At 39.4% G+C, this 22,930-nt stretch overlaps 1 protein-coding gene across 3 annotated transcripts in view; it reads right to left on the bottom strand.

Moving 5' to 3' along the window:
- Ccnb3 (cyclin B3) overlaps positions 1 to 22,930 on the bottom strand; it is a 96,774-nt gene that overhangs the window by 1,624 nt on the left and 72,220 nt on the right. For all 3 annotated transcript variants that reach the window (XM_010606298.1, XM_010606297.2, XM_010606300.2), the window contains exons 8-10: positions 16,733 to 16,870; positions 11,971 to 12,126; positions 10,905 to 11,054 (exon numbers count right to left, since the gene is read on the bottom strand). In XM_010606298.1, the coding sequence (XP_010604600.1) occupies positions 10,905 to 11,054; positions 11,971 to 12,126; positions 16,733 to 16,870 (444 nt within the window). The remainder of the gene's footprint in view (positions 1 to 10,904; positions 11,055 to 11,970; positions 12,127 to 16,732; positions 16,871 to 22,930) is intronic.

Genomic DNA, 22,930 nt, shown 5'->3' with positions numbered 1-22,930 from the left:
GAGAACCAACACCTGTCATGTAAAGGTACAAGATCCCAATGATGAATGTAACTGTACTGTATACCTAAATGTATCAATAAACTCAATGAGGAAAAACAATGAATAAATAAAAAATAAATAAACTGTGTTGGAAAAACTGGATTTCAACCTGCCAAAGATTGAAACTAGACTCCTATCTTTCACCATGCACTACACTAAAATCCAAGTGGATTAAAGATCTCAATATTAAAACAGAAACACTAAACTTTCTGGAAGATAAGTTAGGTAGAACTCTTGAATACACTGGCATTGGAAAAGACTTTATGAAAAAAAAATCCTCACAGGATTAGCACAGGAACTAGCACAATCGACAAGTAGGATCTTGTCTTATTAAAAAGCTGCACTGCAAGAGAAACCACCAACAGATCTAAGAGACAACCTACAATGTGGAAAAAAAATTTTACCAGCTTCTCCTCAGAAAAAGAACTATTATCTAGAATATATAAAGAACTCAAAAAAATCAGGTCCCCCAACTATAAAGACCCCATTCAAAAATGGGCATCTGAAATAAATAGACATTTCTCAGACAAAGAAGTAAAAGCAGCAAATAAATATATGAAGGAATGTTCAACACCACTGGTCTTTTGAGAGATGCAGATGAAAACAACACTGAGATTCCACTTCACCCCAGAAAGAATGGCTGCTATCAAGAAATCACACAATAACAAATGTTGGCGGGGTTGTGGGGAGAAAGGAACCCTTCTCCATTGTTGGTGGGAGTGCAGACTGGTGCAACCACTATGGAAATCAATATGGAGATACCTCAAAGAGCTGGGACTAGAGGTTCCATTTGACCGAGCCATCCCTCTGCTGGGTATCTTTCCAAAAGAATTAAAAGAATCATATCACAGTGATATATGCTCACCATGTTTATAACAGCACAGAGTGTAATAGCCAAAACTTGGAAACAGCCCAATTGCCCATCAGTTGGAGACTGATTCAAGAAGAATGGTTTTTCTATAAAACGGAGTACTACTCCAGCCATAAAGAAAGAGAAACTAGAGTCATTCATAGTTAAATGGATGCACATTGAGGCCATACTCTTAAGTGAAACGAATAGGACACACGTGTACATAGTTTCTCTGGTGTGAAAAACTAAAAGTGTAAATAAGATTCAAATTGTATAATTGAAAATGTGAAATAGGAAGAAAAGGTCTAAAGGAGTAGGAAAAGTTGGAAGGGTAGGGGAAAAGAAAACAATTTGAGAAAAGGTAAAAGTAGAAAGAAAGTCTCTGTAAATAGGGAAGGGAGGAGGGGGTGAAGGGAGGAGAGGGATAAGGGGAAAAATGAGAACCAAGACCTGTCATGTAAAGGTACAAGGTCCCAATGATGAATGTAACTGTGCTGTATACCTAAACAGTACCAATAAACTTAAGGAAAAAGAATGTACAGTCAGTGTTGTGATGGAAGTGGACATGGGCTTCTTGAGGAAGAGAGCAGCAAGACACATGAACTCTGGCTTGGAGAGTCACGGAAAGTTTTACAGAGGTGGGCACATCTGTAATGGTTACTGAAAGTCAAGTAAGAGTTGACCAAGCAGAGAAAGGAAAAGGAGTTTTTTATAAGTCAGTACTTTCCTAAAACTGTTCTATTATTCCCGAGCTCTTTCAAGTATCTTATGTGAAAGTCCAAACATTTTACTTGGAAGTAGGGATGAGGATTAAGAAGCCTACCAGTCTTTTTTATATGGTGGCCCCTGAGACACCTCTGCAGGAAACCCAGGGATCCCCTGAATATTGTTTTGAAACCATTGCCAGGAAGGTCAGTCATCAGCATGATGAACAGAGACTAACAGTATACTGGGCATGTTAAGTAAGATTAGACAGTGCCACTGTGGTAGTGCAGACCCTCAATGCTCACCTGGCCTATTAACGATAGCCTACTCACTGGTGTTCCTATCTGGATAGTCTCCTTCATCTAATAGTCCTTCTATACTGCTACACCAGTATTACTTCCAAAGCAGGCAAAAAGGAGCATGTCAGTTTGCTTCTTAAAAAGCCCTCGTTGCCCTAGCATAAAGTGGGTCTCTTCTGCTTATCATGTATAAGAGAGCTAAGACTCAATCCCCCCACCACATAAAGACAGAGAGACTGGGAGGGGGAAGGAGGGGGGAGAGGGAGAGAGAGACAGAGGGTCAATAAATGCTAGCCACTGTGATTGTTAATGCTTTTCATTATAATCACTGCGAATTCCTGAATGGTCTCTCTGTCCCAAGAAATTTCAATATGACTTACCCAGGTTCACACAACAGTTATGCAGATCTTTCTCAGCATATAGGTTTTTACCATCAGTAATGGCTAGGATTTCTGGATAGGAGGGGCTGAGGAGTACTGTACTTGTGAGCATATTCTACCCAATTAGATTGTATGTTACACATCAGTAAGAATCCAAAGCTCCTAAAGTTGCTTTTATTTACAACTTTTTATAAAGTTGACAAAGAATCACATATGAGTTTTACTCCTTTTGAGTAAAAGCTTTTGGAGACCTTTCTCTTCAGGACAGAACTATAGTCATGTTTCTAAGTGCCCTATTATATACATAGGCAAATGCTTTTGCTATTTTTCAGTAGTGCTTTTCAAATTCTATTTTAACAAGCTTCCTCAGGGAAGTTTGCAGAGCGGACTATAAGGAAAAGGGGGTAGAATGAGGTCAGGGATATGAGCTCACCCTAGGTTCTATGACAAGTAGACTAGTCTTAGGCTTTCAGGGAAGCATTTTTTGAACAAAGAGTTAGTGACTAAGAAAAATGAAATAAAATATTTCAAAACCATTGCTGTGGGAACCCTTGCTCCTCAGTTATCCAGGTGCTAAATACTTCTAACTGTGAGTATGTGACAATTTTGTCACTATTATGGTTATATCTGGGTGTACCCTGAAGCCTCATGAGATCATAGGCGGGATCTCTGAAAGGTGATTAGACTATGAGGACTTTTACTTGACCTGCTGTTGGGAATGGGGTCTAGTCAGAAGATACAAGTCACTGGAGGCATGACTTTGAAGGGTTTATCTTCCCTCTTCATCCCTTCTCTGACTCCATGCTTCCTGGATGTCATGAGGTGAGCAGCTTTCCTCTGCCCGGGCCCTCGCTCACAGTGCCATTCTAAACCTTAAAGCCAGTATCTGGATTGAAACTTCTTCTAATCGTGAGTCAAAATAAACCTTCCATCCCTTAAGCTGTGGTACTGAATAGTGTCTCAGTGATGAGAAAGTGACTAAAACAGAATTTGGCACCAAAAAGTGGAGTGGTTGTTGTGATTATTTCACCATATGGTTCAGAAGTTGTTGGAACTGGTTTGTAGGAGTTTGGAAATATTTGGAGATACTGTCTAGAGAAGTCCTAAAGTGCTTTATGCCAAGCTTTGATGGAAGATTCTAGTGAGACTCAGGAGACCAGAATGTTGATTAAAATGCAGGTGGAAAAGATAAGGCTCAGAAAGTTTCTGCTAGGAACAAGGACTCCATTGCAGTTGAACTCTAGACCATGTACGCTATACTCTGACAGAAAATTTATCTACATTTTGCTTATGATCTGAGACAATGTAGGAGACAGAAATTAAGCAGGAAAAAGTGATTAATCTGGCAGAAGAAATTTCAAGGTAGACTAATGTTCAGGCTATAGCATGAGTACTGCTTGTTACTTTTAATGAGATCTACTGTGAGAAACAGGAAAAAACATTTAAAGTTTTTAATTTTATCAGAGAGGAAGCATCTACAAAGATGGAGCAGAGGAGAACTTTGTTGCTGGGAAGATTAACATTTTTAAAAAGCAAAGTACTTTGGATCAGGACAAGGAAAAATGGCTTGAGGGAATGTCACGAATCAACAAGATCCTACCTTTTACAGGTTCTTCTGTTGTACAGGTTGCAAAAGTAGAAGACTACATTGAGAAGAGATCCACTGGGTACCCTGTTCAATAAGTGATGCCTAGGGACTATGTTCACCAGGATTTAGTTCACAGTGTCAGCTACCCAGGCACTCAGAGACCCTTGCAGCTGCAATCAGAGGAGCCTGGCTACTGCTGGAACCAGTGGCAGACCTTCGTGTCACTCACATGGTGAGTGAGAATACAAGAATTGCAGGGTCAGGAAGGTATCTACCCAGATTTCCGTAGTCCTATGAAGTTAAGCAGTATGCCTCTGAGATGGCAGTGCATGACGTTGTAAGAATGAAGGCAAAAGTGCAGTGGAGATCCCAGGAAGTGGAAAAGCCATAAATATGGAACATCTGAGGAAAGCCACTAGACGTGAGAAAAGTCAGCCCAAGAAAGAAGCCATAAGGGCTGCAATCACTAGCAATGCCATAGGGGTGGGGCCACTGAAACCTTCTGGAGTTCACATCTCACTGCTACAGGATTTAATGTTTGCCCTCCTTGATTTCAGCCCTACTTTGGCCCTACTTTGGCCCATTCCTTTTTATCTCCCTTTTCCTTCCTTTTGGAATGGGAACATTTACTCTGAGCCATTGTATGTAGGGGCTCACATATTATAAGAGTTTGCCTTGAGTCTCTGAGGAGACTTTGGACCTGGACTTTTCATCAATGCTGGAACTATTAAGAGTCATGATTCTTAATAAGGTAAAAGGAAAAAAAACCGAGAAAATGAAAAAATGGAAATAAAGTATTTGTAAATAGGGAAGGGAAGAGGGGGTGAAGAGAAGGCAGGGAAAAAATGAGAACCAAGACCTGTCATGTAAAGGTACAAGATCCCAATGATGAATGTAACTGTACTGTATACCTAAAATGTACCAATAAACTCAATGAGGGAAAAAAAGCATCATGATTCTAAGGGCCAGGGATTTAGCTCAGTCGTTCCACCGCCTGCCTCACAAGTGCAAGGACCCGAATTCGATCCCCAGTACCAAAACAAATGAACAAAAAGTAAACTTCTTAGGGCTGGGGATTTAGCTCAGTGGTTCTGCCGTCAGCCTTGCAAGCACAAGGACCCAAGTTCGATACCCAGTACCAAGGTACCAGAGTCCCCATGACTCTTAGAGACAGGCTAAATCCAATTTGCATAAAGAGATGCACATGAGTCTTAGGGGAAGAGGGATGGAATGTTAGGGTTCATATACAGGTGTCCCCTTAAAGGCTCATCTGGGAGGGTCCCAAAATAGAGCAATGAGTGCCAACAACTTAGCTTCTCCAGGACAAAGTGTCTATAGAGTCTGGAAAACAATAGCTGAAAGAGGAATCCAAGTGAGTGAAAGCAACCTGGGAACCACAAGGGATTGAGTGATACAGAAGAAAGAGATCACACCATAGAGAGACCATGCAGTGCTGCTAAGAATCAGATGGGAAGTAAAATAAAACAAACAACTTTCTTTGCTCATGGAGAACCAAAGAACTAAATTGGGACTTAAAGAACCACCTCAAATTAGAAATAGCGGGGAAAGCCCAGGACATTGCTTCCAGAATGGCTTTCCATGGTCAATGGTAGATTAGTGATCTCAGTACAAGTGCCTGCAGCTACAGCCACAGAGGAGGAACCGGCAGAGATGCCATGGTAGGAAAGGGCTGAATGCTTGAATTTGTGTTCGAGAGCAGCAGCCCCTTGGCTAATTCACACTGCCAAGTTCCTGAAGTGGATGAGGGAAAGAGGCAAGGGTGGTGAACACAGACCAGGTTGCTGTGGTCAGTGGCCAGGTTCAGCCTGAGTTACACAGGATTAGGAGCCCATATTGGCACTGCGTTCCCACGGTAAGCGTCTATCTACGCCCAGCTCCATTCTCAGGGCAGATTCCCACCTTAGACTTGCAGTGTGAACAGAGACATGTTCTGCTTTGAGCTCCACTCCTTAACCTTAGCCTAAGGAAAAGAGCCACACATCCAAAGCAATCGAAAACTTTCTTCTACTATTCTTTGATTGTATTAATTTTTATTTTACTTAAAGTTTTTTTAAATGTTTATTCTTTGCTATTTTCCTCCTTCTGTACATTTTACCCCACACTTTTATTCCATTGTTTCACCCTTTTTTTCTTTTAAGAGCATGTCTGCATATGTGTGGCTCTCTTTCTCCTGTATTTTTGCCCCCGATATAGTTAATACAGGATAAGGAATGCTCCTATATCCCTTTATAGCCTTCCTACTGTTATCCATATCTCTTCACCTCATTTTTGAGGTGGGAGGGGTAGGGGAAAGGAAAGAAGGGAAAGGAATAAATTGTTTCTCTTGTTTCTTATTTATTCCCAATTTTTCTTTTATTTCTACTTCCCCTTTTCATTTTTTGTCTCTTTAACTTTTTATCAATATTTATATCAATCATAGCAACTTTTCCCATCCCTATTTCTCACTACCAATTTTCTATTTGATTTACCCTTATCCCTAGCTAAATACACAACACACACTTACCATTATTAGGAACCTTTGCCTTCTTCCTATTTCCTTTTTCCTATACCACAGAACAAAGGACTTAAAGAGAAGGAAATAAAGAAAAAAATTAATTTTCTTTTTTCTCTTCTCTAGCCCTCTCTGGCATTACCTAGTCCCCAACCTCCTGGGTTTTAGATAACTAATTCTATAAAATTACTGTTAAATGCTCCTTTTCACCATTAGAGGAGACACAGCCATAAAATTTAGTGCACATTAGCTGTGTGTCAAGACTTGGATTGTTATGATGGTTACACTATACCTGTGAATTTCTTCTCCAGGCTAAAGGGAGACCCAAAACATGGTCTCATCTCAACTGGACCTAATAGATAGCACTGTAACAAATTAGCTTGTTACTACTGTACCTAACTGGATTGCATAGGAATAATCCTGACTCTGAACAATTTTGTGCCAGTGAACTTGTCTGCTCAATCCACCATCGCACCGAGAGAGAGGGACAACAAAAGTTCCTAACCCCAAACTTGGAATGGATCAGACTACAAGAATGCCTGCAACCTAGCTGGAAGAAGTCCTGACTTTGAGACAGCTCCTGTGCTATGGTAGAGGGATCACAAGAGTTCCTGGTGTGTGAAGCTACTGGGGATCACATATGCAATATCTCTTTGGAATATTTAATCTGTGTTCCCATCAGATATTTTATAGGTTGAAGTTTTTCTATGTTCCTTGATTTATGTTGTAATGTGGGGTTATGTTATATTCTTTTATGCTTTTCTGTGTTTGTTGGGTTGTTGCTTTTGTGTATTTGTTCTTTCACTGCCTCGGATCTAACAGGTATCTACGTTATCTCCCTCATCTCAGCTCTCTGGCTATTTCTTCACCTCAACCCCCACCCCAGACAACATTGTCAATATATTTCTTTATTCGTTTCCCAAACATGTAAACTCCCCCTCCCAAGTTTTTAAATTCCCCACAGTTAGCTCCCTCACAGTCATTCCTTATCTTCTCTATTAATTCCTCGATGCCCCCCATCCGAAGCCTTTGACTCTTCCATATCTTAGCTAGATTACTGTCCTACTCTCAGCAAGTTCTGACAACTTGCTTCCCTCAGCCACAAAGTAAACACCCTTTCTCCCAAATCTCACCCCTGCCCCCACGAGATATCCTCTGAAAACTGAAAACTCTCCAACTCAACTCACAGTACTCCAATAAAATCAGACCCATCAACCTTTTCTTCTCATTTACCACTACTCCACACTTCAAATCTCTCCCTTAAGTGTCTAACACTCTTCATACAACCACTCCCCATTCCCCCTACTAATGAAGATCTCAATGAAGAAAAACCACAAATAATAAATTGTCACAATGCTTAGAGAATAGACAAAGGGAGGAGCACAGCTGCAAGGACTATCATATAAAGCGTTCTAAGACTGAATCCGTGGAGACTGTTATAACCATAAGTAATTCTTTCAGCAAAACAAGGAGACAGAGTTGAAATCACTTAAAGGAATTAACAGAAGGAGCAAATACTAGCACTGGACATACGAAGCTGAAATTTACTCTGGGGATGCAACATCCTACTCAAAATCTCCACACAAGCCACAAACTTTCCTCACTTCTTCAGTTCTCAACCTGCATAACACCCCCAAACAAAGAGGACAGAGAGAGGGGGCCATATATAGTTTTTTAAAAGTTATGTACACAAACAAACAAACACAGGTACACATAGGAGAATGGAGACGTAGGTAAACAGAACATTTCCGACCCCCTCCCCTCAGCTCTCTTAAAAGCAGAGCAAGGCAACACAAAGAGAGAAGAAAACAAATACCAAGTAGCAAAAATCTATGAAACGTTCAAAGAACAGATGAAGAGAATAAATGAGTTCAAAGAGGACATGTACCAAACATTCACAGCAATTTCATTCAATGTGCCCACAGTGAATTTCAGGGAAATAGGTTAAAAACTGGACAAATTAAACAAAAACAGTTAAAAAACTGAACAACAGATTCAAAAAGGATCTGAAATCCTCAAAAAGATGTCAGACAGAAATACTTCAAATAAAAAAGTAGTATAGAGCCGAGCACAGTGACACATGCCTATAATCCCAGCACTCGGAGGCTGAGGCAGGAGGATCACTATGAGTTTGAGGCCTGCCTGGACTATATAGTGAATTCAAGGCCAACCTGAACTACAGAGTGAGACCCTATCAAAATAAAAAAGTAGTATATAATTCATACATTGCAGAAATGACCAGTGTAAACACAGAGTGTCTGATACTGAGAACAAAATAGTGAAGTAGGATAAAGAGCACAGAAAGCCAAAAAGAAAATAAGACAAGACTATCCAGCAGCTAGCTACCAGATGACAAGAAAAACTCTCTAAGGCTAACTGAACTCGGAGTAAATCTAGAAGATTGCATACCAACATGCTTACAGAAACCATAAAAGAACATTTAGCAAATATGAGGAAAGAGTTTAACTACTTATGAGTCCAATTCTTTAAATGTGGGATGACCAAAAATTGCATATTTTTGTTTATTTTTATAACAGGAAATATAAAATGACAGTTTTATCAAATTTATTCAATGTAAGAATCAACTGTATAAAATGACACCTGCCAGCTGGGCATGGTGGTGCATGCCTGTAATCCCAGCACTTGGGAGGCTGAGGCAGGAGGATCACTGCAAGTTTGAGGCCAGCCTGGGCTACATAATGAGTTCAAGGCCAGCCTGAACTTCTTAGTGAGACCTTGTCTGGAAAAAAAAAAAGACACCCGCCTGAGCAAAACTTAGGATAGTCAATACATGAACAAACATGCTGACTGTGTGATGCTTGGTTAAACTAAGTGGTTAAAATACAAGTAAGTGATGATTATAGAACACCAAAGTAGGATTAGAGCTTCCATTTGATGCAGCCATCCCTCTGCTGTGTATCTTTCCAAAAGAATTAAAAGAAGCATACCACAGTGATATATGCGCACCTATGTTTATAGTGGCACAGTTTGTAATAGCTAACACTTGGAAACAGCCCAATTGCCCATCAACTGGAGGCTGGGTAAAGAAGATGTGGTGAGAAAGGAACCCTCCTTCATTATTAAGGGGAATGTAAACTACTACAACCAGTATGGAAATCAGTATGGAGATTTCTCAGAGAACTGACATTAGACATTCCGTATGACTCAAGTGATCCCCCTGCTAGGTATCTTCCCCTAAAGAGTTTAAGACATCGTACTAGAGTAATAGATGCATAGTAATGTTTATAGCACAACAACTTGTAATAGCTAAATCCTGGAAACAGCCTGTATACCCAACAACAAATGACTGGTTAAAAAAGTAGTATCTATATATAATGGAATACCACTCTGCTATAAAGAATGATAGATTTGAGAAAGTTCTAGAAAAATGGATGCATCCAGAAAATATAATTTTGAGTGAAGTAAACCAGACACACAAGCTTATGCACCGTATGGTATCTGTCATTTGAGTGAGGCAAAGTACAACAATGAGTAATAAAGGATGGATAGAAGGGGACAAGGAGATGGATCTCTTGCAATAGGGAAGTGGTCCAAGGGGAGAAGTGTGAGAGGTCAGGAGTGAAAGGTAAGTAAGTAGAATAAAGACATGCCATGTACAGGAATCTAATAACCTCAATTAACATAAACATTATGTTATAACATGAGCTAAGATTAAAAATATCAGTAAGAATGAAAAATAGGCTGGGCATGGTGGCACATGCCTGTAATCCCAGCACTTGGGAGGCTGAGGCAGGAGGATTGCTGTGAGTTTGAGACCAGCCTGGGCTCCATAGTGAGTTCCAGGTCAGTCTCAACTACATAGTGATATCCTCTCTCAAAAGAGAGAGACAAACAAACAAACAAACAAACAGAAAAGAGTGAAAAAATAGGATGGGGGAATTGAAGGAGGAGGGAGGGAGAGGGATGGAAGGAGAAGGGGATTAAAAAAAAGAAATAAGGGCCAGGATTTAGCTCAGTGGTTCTGCCACTTGCCTCCCAAGCACGAGGATCTGAGTTCAATTCCTGGTACCAAAATAATAAAATAAGATAAAAAATAAACTATGGTATGTACATATAACCACTCCCCAAGATGACTGTTAACTGCCATGAATTTCAAACACGTACTAATAAAAAAAGTCTCATGTCTGCATAGTCAGGACCTTTGGAAGTTGACTGGATTATGGGAGTTTAGAGTTGACTTGCTGTTAAGAGGTAGGTTCTGGTCAGGTGAGACAGGTCACTGCAGGCATGACCTGGAAGGGGCTATCTCCTTTCTTGGTTCCCTTGACTCTATGCTTCCTGGATGCCATGATATAAACCACCATTCCTCCTCCATGCCCCTGTGCTATAGATACTGTCCTGCCCTAGAGCCAGCTGACCATGGACTGAAACATGAGCAAAAATGAACCTCTCCTCTCTTAAATTGTGGGTGTACTTTACCAAAGCAATGAGAAAAGATAGCAAAACAGCACTCTAAGAGCTTCCCAGAGCCCCAGTTTATACAACCCCTACTCCTATCATAACTACTTACGTAATTTTTGAGATTACTCATGTAGAGAGCCAAGAGGAAAGAGGCAGCAGCTAGCTTGGAAGCCCTCTCATGGACAAAGTCATATTTCTGCAGAGTCAACTCACAGATGAAGCGAGACAAAGTCAGTATCTTCATGTTGACATTGAGACACTAAGGACAGCAAAAAAAGACTTGTTCAACAACAAATTCAAAAAAATAATGCCAAGTAGAAGACACCACCTCCAATTATCCCACCCCTCATGTAAATAGCTCTCTGCTTGAACAATGTACCTCTCCTGCCACTGGACTTACCCTGTAGTCCTTACCTGCAAAAACAGACTCCTTATAAAGAGATTTTGAAATTAGCAGTGAGATTTGCAATCATTAGGATTTTAAAAGAAATTTTTGAATTTGTACCCTCCTACTTCCTCTAGAAGCCATCCTTGGAAAAGTTCAACTCTCCCAACTGTGACATTGCACCCCATTCTATCCTAGAAGTGTTCCATGCTCCAAAACCACCCCTTTGCTTTTCTTATTTGAAAAAATATATAACATACAGCATAGAGAAAAATACACAGCACACACTTGGAGGATATAACAAATAATTTAATGTGGCCTCCACTGAAACCAATACTCAAGAAAGAAAGAACATAGTCAGAATTCCCCCAAAATTTCTCATGTACCCCTACTAATCAAAGATTCTTCTCCCTTGCCCAACTCTGCCTTTATCTTGAAATCTTAAGGTACACTGTGGAAATCTGTAATGTGCCTTCTCCTCCATTGCTTCATAAAGACAGTTATTTGTTTTCAGTACTAGGGATTGAACTAGGGGCCTTTGTAATGAACTACAACCCTAGTACCCCTCCCTTTAACTTTGAGACAGGGTCACAGTAAGTCAGCAAGTTTCCCAGGCTGAGCTTAAACATGTGACATTCCTACTTCAGGCTCCCAGAGTGCTGAGATTATAGGGCTGTGCCACCACACTGGGCTTAGACTGCCAACTTTTAAGTTAGAAAATTCACAGTCTCTCTGGATCAAGAAGACTAGCACAGAAGTAGAAAACAAAGAAATGCCCCCTCCCTCTTACCAAAGCATATCTGCGCAGATAATTATAGGCAACAGGAATGTTGATGTCAAAGTTAAGGGTTTTCAGGATGCTCAATTCCATGGCAATCATCTCGTGTCGTTTATATATATTATCACAGACATACAGCAAGTCATCCACACAAGGTGGAAGGAGCTCCTGTGGGTGAGAGAACAAGCAGTCACAACCAGGCAGAGGGCTCTCTCCTCTCTGCTTATTAACGAGAGGCAGAGGAAAAGCAGGGTAAAAGATAGGAGGCAATCATATTGCACCCCACACGGTTTCAGGGAAGCTCTGAAAGCCAGTTTCAGGTTGATCTGAGTGGTTCAACAGAAAAACAAAAGCAGAGAAATGAGAGGGAGGCCTGCTGTAAAAGTGCACCACCATCAGAGGCAGACATAGCCTAATGGCATGGATTCTTACAGTGGCAGAAGCCATGTAAGAGGGCACAGGGCCTGACAGCAGCAATCTTCCCTCCTAATGAGTGAGAACCAGGAATGGGAGATCTATGGTCTGTTCTGGTAGAGGAAGGAAAGAGACCACAAAAGGAAAGTGTTACAGTTTAGATCTAAAATGTCCCCCAAAAGTCTCACGCGTTCAGAGCTGGGAATTTGGGAAGGTGACTGGATCATGAGGGCCGTATACTCTTCAGTGAATCGATGGGCTATTAAGAGACGGAGGATGCTTTTGAAGGATATATATCATCAGCCCCTTCTTTGGCTCTTTCCCCTCTTTCTCTCTGCTTCTAGCTGCCACAAAGTGAGCAGCTTTCCTCTGCCACGCCCTTGTGCCATGATGTTTCTGGCTAATATCAGGACTGCAGTAATGGAACCAGCTGACCATGGACTGAAACCTCCAAAACTATGAATCCAAACAAACTTTCCTCCTTTAAGTTGACTTTCTCATCACAGGGAGCCAGAGATGGAGAGAATGTTCATGGGGCAGGATAGGGAGGTGCTGAGAGTTAAAGGAACCACTGCTCTGGAGTGCTTTCCCATCTCCTATTCTCTAGAGATTGAAGCTTGGATTTGGGGAAACCATTGCAGGCAAGAAAACCCCTGATTCTCTTCCCATCCTCCATTTCTCCCCTCAAATAGTTTCAGATCACAAACCGGACCAACTTGGTATTGTAGAAAAAGAAACTGAGGTCCAGTGAGGGTAAGTGACTTGGTCAGGCTCATCTCCTACTCCTTCCTTTCTTCTCTCCTCATCCGATCTCCACAATTCCCCTCATAAAATATTCTGGTGTATTTTAATTCTATGAAAAGAAGACACAGCTCATCCACAGGATTTAGTAGAGGCTTCGTCCTGGCCATCATATGACAAATATTCCTGGTACTAAGATTTGTTATGAAGTACCCCCCACTTTTCTTCCCTTCTTCCTCTGTTCACCCTTCCTCTTTCTATTGACCAGGGTTCAACACTGAGGCTAAGGCATAGGGTATCTCCAATATATGAGGCCAGTATATGAGTCTCCCTTGCTACAGCATAGTCCATTGCTAGGACAAAAGACCTAGCACCCACAAGTTAATGAAAGAGCTTTATTTTGGCTTACAGATTCAGTAGATTCAGGCCATGGTCATCTAGCGCCAAGGCAGAAATGGGGCACAGGACAACATTATGGCAAATAAAGCTATTCAACACATGGCAGCCAAAAAGCAGAGAAGGGAAGATCCAGGGACAAGAACATACCCTTCCAAGATATGCACTCATCGATCCACTCTTTTCAACCAGGTTATACGTCTAGAAGTGAGATAGCTTAAGAACATTTTATATCTAAACAATAATATTCTGCCTCTGGCCCCCAAAAGTCTCATAACCATCTTATGCAAAATGCATTTAGTCCATCTCTGAGAATTGGCAAAGTCTTAACAGTTCCAACACTGCTGAAAAGTCCATGTCCAAAGTCTCTGAGACTCAAAGCAAATTCTTAGCTGTGAGCTTGTAGAAAAATAAAAAAGTTAACCACTTCTCAACATACAAGGGCACAGGGTAAACATGCCCATTCCAAAAGGGAGAAATAAGGAATCAGTAAGAAATCAGACCAATGCAAGGCTGAAAGCCAGCAGGTCAAATATTAAATCATACAGCTGCATGTCCAACCCCGGGGCAGGTATTGGTGAGATGTGAGCTCCAAAGGGCTTGGATAGCCCAGCCCCTATGGCCTTACTGGTTGCAGCCCACATGGCTTCTCTCTTGGTCTGGGTTCACTCACTGCCAGCAGCATTCCTTCACAGTGTTCCACGTTCCTGGCATCTCCAACTTCCTAGGGTCTCCATTACACCTTCACTCTCACAGCTTTATCCATTGCCCTCTCATGAGCTCCTGGCAGGAAATGTGACTATCACAGATTTCTGCCTGGCCTCTCAGGCCTTCTTCTGAAATCTGAGTAGCAGCTTCTGTGATCGCATAACCTTTGCATTCTGGATGCCTCAAAAACTAGCACCATATGCCAAGATCAGCCACCAACTTCATCAGTAGCTGCCCTCCCTTGGTCCATGGATTAGCAGTTTCTGAGTGGCTGGATGCCTGAACTCAAGGATACACTTCCCTAGGCAGCCCTGAATAAGCAAAGCATCCCAGGGACACTCTTCTCAAATGAAAGGTTTATAGTGTTGCTGATTTCTCAGTTGCTCTTAAAATATCTTTCTTTTTGTCCTTGTATAAAATGCATAAGATTCTAATAAGATTACTGACATTTAGAAATAGGAAGAAAGGAGCTAAAGGTGTAGGGAAGGTGGGATGCGTAGGGGAAGAGTAAAAAGGGAAAAGAAAAAAATGTGAGAGAATGAAAAGATGAAAATAAAGTGTTTGTAGATGGGGAGGGGAGGAGGGGGTGAAGGGAGAGCAGAGGTAAGGGGAAAAAATGAGAATCAAGACTTCATGTAGAGGTACAAGATCCCAACAATGAATGTAACTGTACTGTATCCCTAAAGTGTACCAATAAACTCAATTAAAGCTGAAAAAAAAAATACTTGGCTTCTTTTTAATACGAATCTTTTTGGCAATCATGATCTTCTTTGCAAGTACTTCCTTTCTGGCAAAACTACAAACCTTACAAATTACCTATCACTAATGTCATCATTATTTATATATAAATGTACTAATAAAATTTTAAAAAATCATTCAGCTCTACAGTTTGCTCCTGATTCTCAGTACAGATCTGGCTAAAAGCAGCCAGCAGTATCTATGCTGCAGCCTCAACTTTGAGCCGCTTTGAAATTTCCTCTTCCAAATGAGTTAGTCTGCCACCCTCAATCTCCATCTTCCACAGGATCTCAGGACGTGGGCAAAATGTAGACAATTTTTTTACCAGAGTATAACACACAAGGCCTCTAGTCTACCACTGGAGTTCTTCCCATTGGTTCCTAACTGGAACCTCTTGAGCTTGGCCTTTACTGTGCATACTCCCGTTAGTACTCTGGTCTCCCTAGCTCCAATCAGAATGTATCCTCAATCTATGCTTATAGCATTTCAGAACTCATCTAGCCCACATCTCCAAATCTTCCCCAATCCCTCTCAAAAACCATTTCCAAAGACTTTTAAACTACATAGCCAGGTCTAGTCAAAGCAATGACCTCACTCCTATTGTCAATTTTCTCTACTAGTCACTTTCCTGGTGCTGGAACAAAATACCCAACACCCACAATTTAAAGGAGGAGAGATTTATTTTGGCTCAAAGTTTCACTGGATTCAGTTCATGGCCAGCTGGCTCCAAAGCAGAAATGATATGGTAGAACAGCATAGCAGGGGAAAACTGTTCACTGTATGGCATCCAAGAAGCAGAGAGAGAAGGAAGGAGCAAAGAATGATAATACAGCCTTCCAAGTTGTGTTCCCAGTAACTCATCCACCCTAACCATGCTCACCTCCAAATGTGAGACATTTAGGGAACTTTTAAATTCTAAGCTATAACACCAGCACACGACTAAATAAAAACACAGTTCTAAAATTCTTTGATCTCAACAAAATTCTCTACTTCTCTGCTCACAAATCCTGTTTTCAAACAACCAGATTTTCTGAAGAAAAAGGGGCAGTTGAACAAGTTCAGTTAACACCTAGGAAAAGGAAAAGAATCAGAAAAGTTAGCTAGAGAGATTATAGTCGTGAAGAAAAGACCAGCTACTGGCATTTATACCACTACTTCAAAAATAACAACTTTACCTGGATCATCTGACTCACTGCCTTCTCCTCTAAGTCATTTTCTCTTGAATATCCCTAGCACCATGGTTTGGAAATATTTTGTTCTATATGCAGATCAAGACACCACTAAATAGGCATGGAGCTGGTACAACAAGAAAAGGAGGGGCCGGGAATTTAGCTCAGTGGTTCTGCCACCTGCCTCGCAAGCACAAGGACCTGAGTTCAATCCCCGATGCCAAAAAAAAAAAAAAAAAAAAAAAACAAAGAGGAGGTGCAGAAAATCATGGGGCAGAAGGAGGTTTTAAAAAGAACTACCCGTTTAATTAGGGACATATACATATAACAACTCTTCAAAGAGGAAAGAGAAGAATCTTGCTGATGCCAGAAAATAAATACACCACCACTGCCAACCAGTACCAGCTGAGTTAAACAAAAAATTTGAAAGGAAAATATTATTTGTATCTATAATTGGATACACACAGATCCATATACACATAATGTGTGCATACATGTACATGTGCATTATGTGTGTGCATAAAAATACATATATGTATTAATTATCTGCTTGGAATGGAATCCTGATTATGTTAGTTCTCTCCACACCTTAGGGACTCAAGACTCACCTCAAACTTTGCTGCAATCAGAAAGGCAGTAGAACCAAGGAGTTGTAGCTTGTGCTTCCTGCACAGTTCCTTCATTAGGTAATGATCCACCAGTTTCATTGCCAAGTACAGGGTCTCATGTCTCATGTTAAAGCTCATCTGGAAGAATAAAAAGAGAGGACAAGAATGCAGATAGTGTATGGAGCCCATCTCCAGGCAGATCTCACCACCAGTACTATCTGTGGCAACAAGGTTGGTCCTGGCCAACTAGGACTCTGCTAGTTATGCAAAAGCTGAGTTGGTAAGATGCCTATGTATATCTCCCATGCTTTTGAGGACCCTAGCACTATTTGTCTTTATATATTTGGGTAAATGACAAGTATTCCAAGCAGGAGAGACACTTCGCTTTCGCTTTGAGCATATTGAGGGGACATACTCCTACCTTAATCTCTAATGTGTAGATTATTGCTTCCCTCCTTTTATTACTAACTTCTACAGAAAACTCTTAAAAGAGATCATGTTTAACTCTAAACTACACATATTCATTAGAATATTGATTTATTAGTTCCTTTCCCTAGTTAGATATACTATTAGAATATACTGACATGGAGTATTATGGCTTATATCTAGATGTGCGCCCCAAAGCCTCATGTACTCATGGGTAGGGCTTTTTGGAGGTGGCAGGATCTAGGGTGTATGAATATGGATTAAAGATGTTAACTAAATTATTCCACTGATTGGATTAGCATAGTCCTGGGTGTGGATAATGGGACAGCCAATTCTGGGTGGTACCCATCAATAGGTTTATAGTGTGAGTGGGATAAAAAGGAAAGGGAGGACCGATGCTACTGCTTCTTGCTTTCTGCCTGACCTCCATACACTTTCTCTTGTGTGATGCCCCTCTGCCATGCTGTCTTGCCTTGGAGCCAATTGACTATGGACCGAAACCTCTACCAACTGTGAGCTAAAATACATCTTTCCTTCTCTAACTTGTGGGTGTCAGGTACTGTGTCCCAGCAATGAGAAAGTAACTAAGACAGGGAGCAAGTACCAACAGCATAATTTTGAAGATGACTACAGGATAGGAGAAACCAGAGTATGATTAAAGAAATAGTAATATGATCCCTCTTTTCTTTTGCTAATTTTTTTTCTAATTTATCATTGTTTTGGCTTCTGTGACTCCAGGAAACTGCTATAGCCCTAGTCTCTTGGTTTATGCTGGCCCAATAAAGCATCTTTGTAGAATTTTTAAAAAGGGTACCTTTGGGTGAGTGCAATTCTTCAAACACACATATAATCAAGTAGATAATAACTTTATATGGAAGGTATAGCACCACCATAGAATGCACAGCTTAGCAAACACAGTCTGAGTCACACTCCACCTTTATACACAGAAAATCCATCAATCCTCAGGGATACTTCTTCCTCCCAGCTCCTCAGTAGGATTCAAAAACAATAGAAGCTACCCTACTTCAATACCTCAACTAATACATGAATATTCTCTATCATTTCCATAAAATACTTAGCTCCTGCTTCACAAAAAAATGGCCCAATATCTCTTTTAGTGGTTTTAACAGAAAATTTTTCATCTTGGATGAAATCATCCTCCCTATAAGCTTCACTCTATTGGGTCTTATTTTGTAGAGGCTACCTTTATTGACTAGAACTTTAGATGACCAATGACATGCGCCGGAGAAATGAATGTGTATTTGTATAGGCAAATGGTTATCAGAAGATGGTTGAATAAAACAGTCCAGCAATACACATATTAATTTTCTGATCACAAGAAGTTCTATCTATTCCTGGAATATGGCCTTGATTTTCTCAGAAACATGTACTAGCTTCCTATTACTGCTGTAATGAATTACCATAAACTCAATGGTCCAAAGCAACATTAATTTATGATATTTTAGATCCAGATGTCAAAAATCCAAAAGGGGCTTCCCTGAGCTAAAACTAAAAAAAATCAGCAAGGCTGTGTTCCTTTCTAGAGGTTCTAGCAGAGAATCCATTTTCTTGCTTTTTCTAGCTTCTAGAGGCATCTGAAATTCCTTGATTTGTAGCTTCTTCCACTTTCAAAGCCAGCAATAACTAGCCTAATCTTTCTTGTTACATCACCTTCTATATCCCTATTCCATAGATATATGGATCTTTGTAATTACACTGGGCTCATCATAGTCTAGGATAGCTCCATTGTCTTAAATTCAGCTGATTAGCGATGTTAATTGCCTTTTACTATGTCAGATAACAAATCCACGGGTTCTGGGAATTGCCTACCACACCGCCCAAAGGAATATTATATGATAATAACTAGATGAGAAGAACTCGTGCAAATGAAAGATGACTACCACATAAATATCAAGAAAGTGTGGTCAGGTAATCACAAAACAGAAGAAGAGGTCAGAAATGAAAACCAGGAATTCTGTGAGGATAAAGCTTCTGTGAGCAAATGATACTGCTAGAAATTACACAGATCATTCTAGTACCCCAGGTAGGTGCTTGCTTCCTCCCATGCATGCATGCTGGTCTCAAATGATAACATAAATATGTGGACAATATATAAATGTATAGTTAAAATCTACAGTCAATATAATTTAAAATAGCTGTCAGTTACGACAATTCTCCTTCTTAACAATGAATGTAAGACAATACCCATCCAACATGATTCTACCATTTGGAACTACACGGAAGAACTCTAATCCTTCTTGTTATAACCCTTCATCTATTGAAGACATTTGTTATATTTCCTATAACTCTTCCCCATTTTAGACCAAAAAACTTGGTGGCTGGGAATGTAGGTGAGTGGTAGAGTGCTTGCTTGGCCAGCACAAGGCCCTGAGTTTGATGAACAGCACCATAAATAAATATGTAAGTTATGTGACTTTCTCTATTTCTTACATGATATGGTTTTCAGTCCTTTCTGCATCATGCTTCAAATGAGAGATTTTGGGACATTTGGGGAAGAATGGTAGTACTCCATATAATTTCAAGCAACTCCAACAAATGTGGACAAAATGCCCCCTCAGCAGAGCAGCAATATTCTCTCCCTCCCTCACAACTGCCTCTACCTAGAACAGTCTTTCAATTCTTCATAAATGCTTGTTTTTATCTGGAGATAGTCAGAAACAAAGGGCAAGTGATAAATAAATCAAAAGTATAGAAAATCTAGGAAAACAAATCTGATAAAATCCATCTCAAATACTAAAACTCAAAGAACATCTACAAAGATGAAGAAAAAAATAACCACATATATGTAAAAGAACTAGTAACTTTTAAAGGAAAAACATTTTACAAGTATCTACCTATAAGATTTTTTCACTACCAACAACTAGAATAAACTATTAAAATGCATATTCTCAAAAAGATCTGTTAAGACACTAAATCTATGAAAAAACAACACCAGGATCTAGAAAACCTGATGAAGAGCAATTAACTTCTGGAAAAAAAAAGAAAGCTGTAATAGAGACAGTAAGACAGCACATTAGATCAGGCCAAAAAACAAATCATTGTTTCCTTAGCCAAATTTAAGAAATTCTCCCAGAAGTGAAAAGTTAAAGTTAAGATAATGAATGAAAACTTGAGAGACATACTGAACAGATTCTGAAGAGAAACACACTGAAAAGGAGAAAATGGGCTAGAAACCTGGGAGCCTTGGTTGAGATGGGATAGCCAGTGTCCCCGTTCTGCCTTAACAGAGGCTATATGACTGCCCATTTCCATCCCAGCCATTTGCCCAGACCAGGTCTGGGTGTGGAGAATCCTTCATCCTAGGAAACTGGGTATGGTAGAAAGCAGGTCACCCTCTCACCTGTCAGGAAACATGTTTCTGGGGAACCTGGTGTTGGTAGACAACCTGCTTCTGAGTGGGTATTTCATATGTAGCAGAATGGCTCTCTTTCTCTCTGCTAACTACTAAAATCCAGCCTTTGACAGAAGTTTATTTTTAAAAATTACTAGAACAAGAGGAAAAAATAAAAAAAGGTAGAAGGTTTTTAAGGTCAAAGAAATAACATAAAATTTTCTCTGAGCCAAAGAAAGACTGAATTTTAAAATTAAAAGGACTCACAATATAACAGACAAAATTAAGCAAAAGACCCACACCTAGAAACGTGAAGCATTGTTCTTCATATTGAATGCAATGTATTAACCAATAATAATAATCTGGATCTCAAAGCCTAGATTCTTTTAACTAAAAGCAGAAGAAAAAAAATGAACTGAAAATATGCAAATGATCTCATCTTGTTGGAAATTAATGAATCAGGTCTCTCAAAGGAACTGGTTAATAAAGACTACATTCATGTAATAGAATTACAGATCAGTTTAAAAGAATGTAGTATATCTATACAATACTTAGATGGGAGCACTACTTAGAATTGATCTCCACAGAAAAAAGAAAATTACAGACCAATGTGTATAGCATGACCCACTCAAAAAAACAAAAATATCATAAAATCCACACTCATTAAAAAAAACTATTTCGGGATGAAGCAAGAGGATCACAAATTCAAGCTCAATCTAGGAAACTTAGTGACTTAAAGAGGTCTTGCTTCAAAATAAAAATAAAAAAGGAGCTGGGGGCAGGTAGCTCAGTACAAAGGCCCTGGATGCAATCCCCAGTACTATAAAAAAAGCTATATTTCCAGGGCTGGGGATTTAGCTCAGTGGTGCCGCGCCTGCCTTGCAAAAACAAGGTTCTGCGTTTGATCCCTGGTACTGGGAAAGACCAAAAAAAGAAAAAGAAAAGAAAGAAAACAAAAGCTATGTACTATATATGTAAGTGTACATATGCATTAATGTATTACTTATATAATATTTTAAAGAAAAGACAGTCTCAAAGTTAATAAAATGACAAGACATACAAACATGGTCTGGAAGGATACACTCTAAATGATTTAGAGTTGCTAGCCCCCTGAAGAAAAGAAGAGTGCTGAAACAAAATAAACTTACTTTAACCAGCCTCTATACTTGAACAGTAAGCTTAGACCAAATTGGCCTCTGGGAAATATAAGCTGCCTGATACACAAGCAGGCAATAACCTAACCCTTGTAACTAAGTAACTGAATCTTGATCATACATGTTGAACCTCCAGCTAATCAGAGGATGAAAGATGTAAAAATATGACCTCTTCAGGTAAATGCTGCCTGTGGCCAATAAGATTGTTTTCTGTATGTCACTTCCTTATCTCTGGCTATAAATAAAATCTGCATATGTAGGGGCATTAGGTATTCTAAACATGCTGGGTCTAGAATGCTGCCTAGTTACAAGAACATTTTCTTGCTCAAGTAAAGTAAATTTTGTTAAATGTGTCAGTTTTTCTTCAAGCAGAAGGGCAGATTTTATACGCACATACATACATTAAAATGTACACCATTACATAAACATACATTGATTGTAAACATATATTAATTTTGTACTTTAAAAAATTACATGAGGGAAGTTAAAGTAAGATAGTAGAGTAGAAAAATTTCAGGAGAAAGTACAGAAACCACAACAATTGTGGGTGGTTAATATAATGCTCTTAGTCTTTGGTTAGTGAAGCAGAAAAAAATAAATTAGCATATAAATCATACAAGTTGTTAAGCCAAAATTGATATAATGATTTTTTGCCCTTGAAGAACAGTGTTCTTCAAACAATGAGTCATTTTATAAAAACTTGTTATAGCTAAAACTATGAAAAAAACTTATTAAGAAAGCAGAAATTATTATTCAGGTCACATTGCATGTAATAAATCTAGAAATTAAAAATAAAAGAATGAAACAAACTAAAAAACATTTGAAATAAAAGCAAATGCTAATATAAAGAAAACAAAAATTAAATACACCTGTGTCAAAGAGGAACTATAAACTACAATTGCAGATTACTGAGGAAAATCAAGATTGGTATCACACTATCTTAAAAATGAATGGGATGTAGTCAGAATTATTCTAAACAAATGCGTAGCTTTGGAGTTTTATTATGAAGTCACAAATAAGAGACTGAACAGTCAACTCAAGAAACTAGGGAAAAGCAAAATAAGTCTTCATAAAGTAAGAAAAACAAAAAATATAGTGAATTTTAAAAACGGGAAAAAGTTAATACATTTTTTCAATGAATAGAGATGCACAGGATTGGAAAAAAATCTAAGGAAAACAGTATGTAAGTGTATACACATATATAGGAGAAAGATAACATATCATATTACATATATTAGGTATCTGTTTTTTTTTTTTTTTTTTTTT

This window comes from Fukomys damarensis, unplaced genomic scaffold, assembly GCF_012274545.1.
Source record: "Fukomys damarensis isolate Sample0158 unplaced genomic scaffold, DMR_v1.0_HiC HiC_scaffold_39, whole genome shotgun sequence".
In the NCBI taxonomy this organism is placed as follows: domain Eukaryota; kingdom Metazoa; phylum Chordata; class Mammalia; order Rodentia; family Bathyergidae; genus Fukomys; species Fukomys damarensis.
This window is presented reverse-complemented; position numbering and strand designations above follow the sequence as displayed.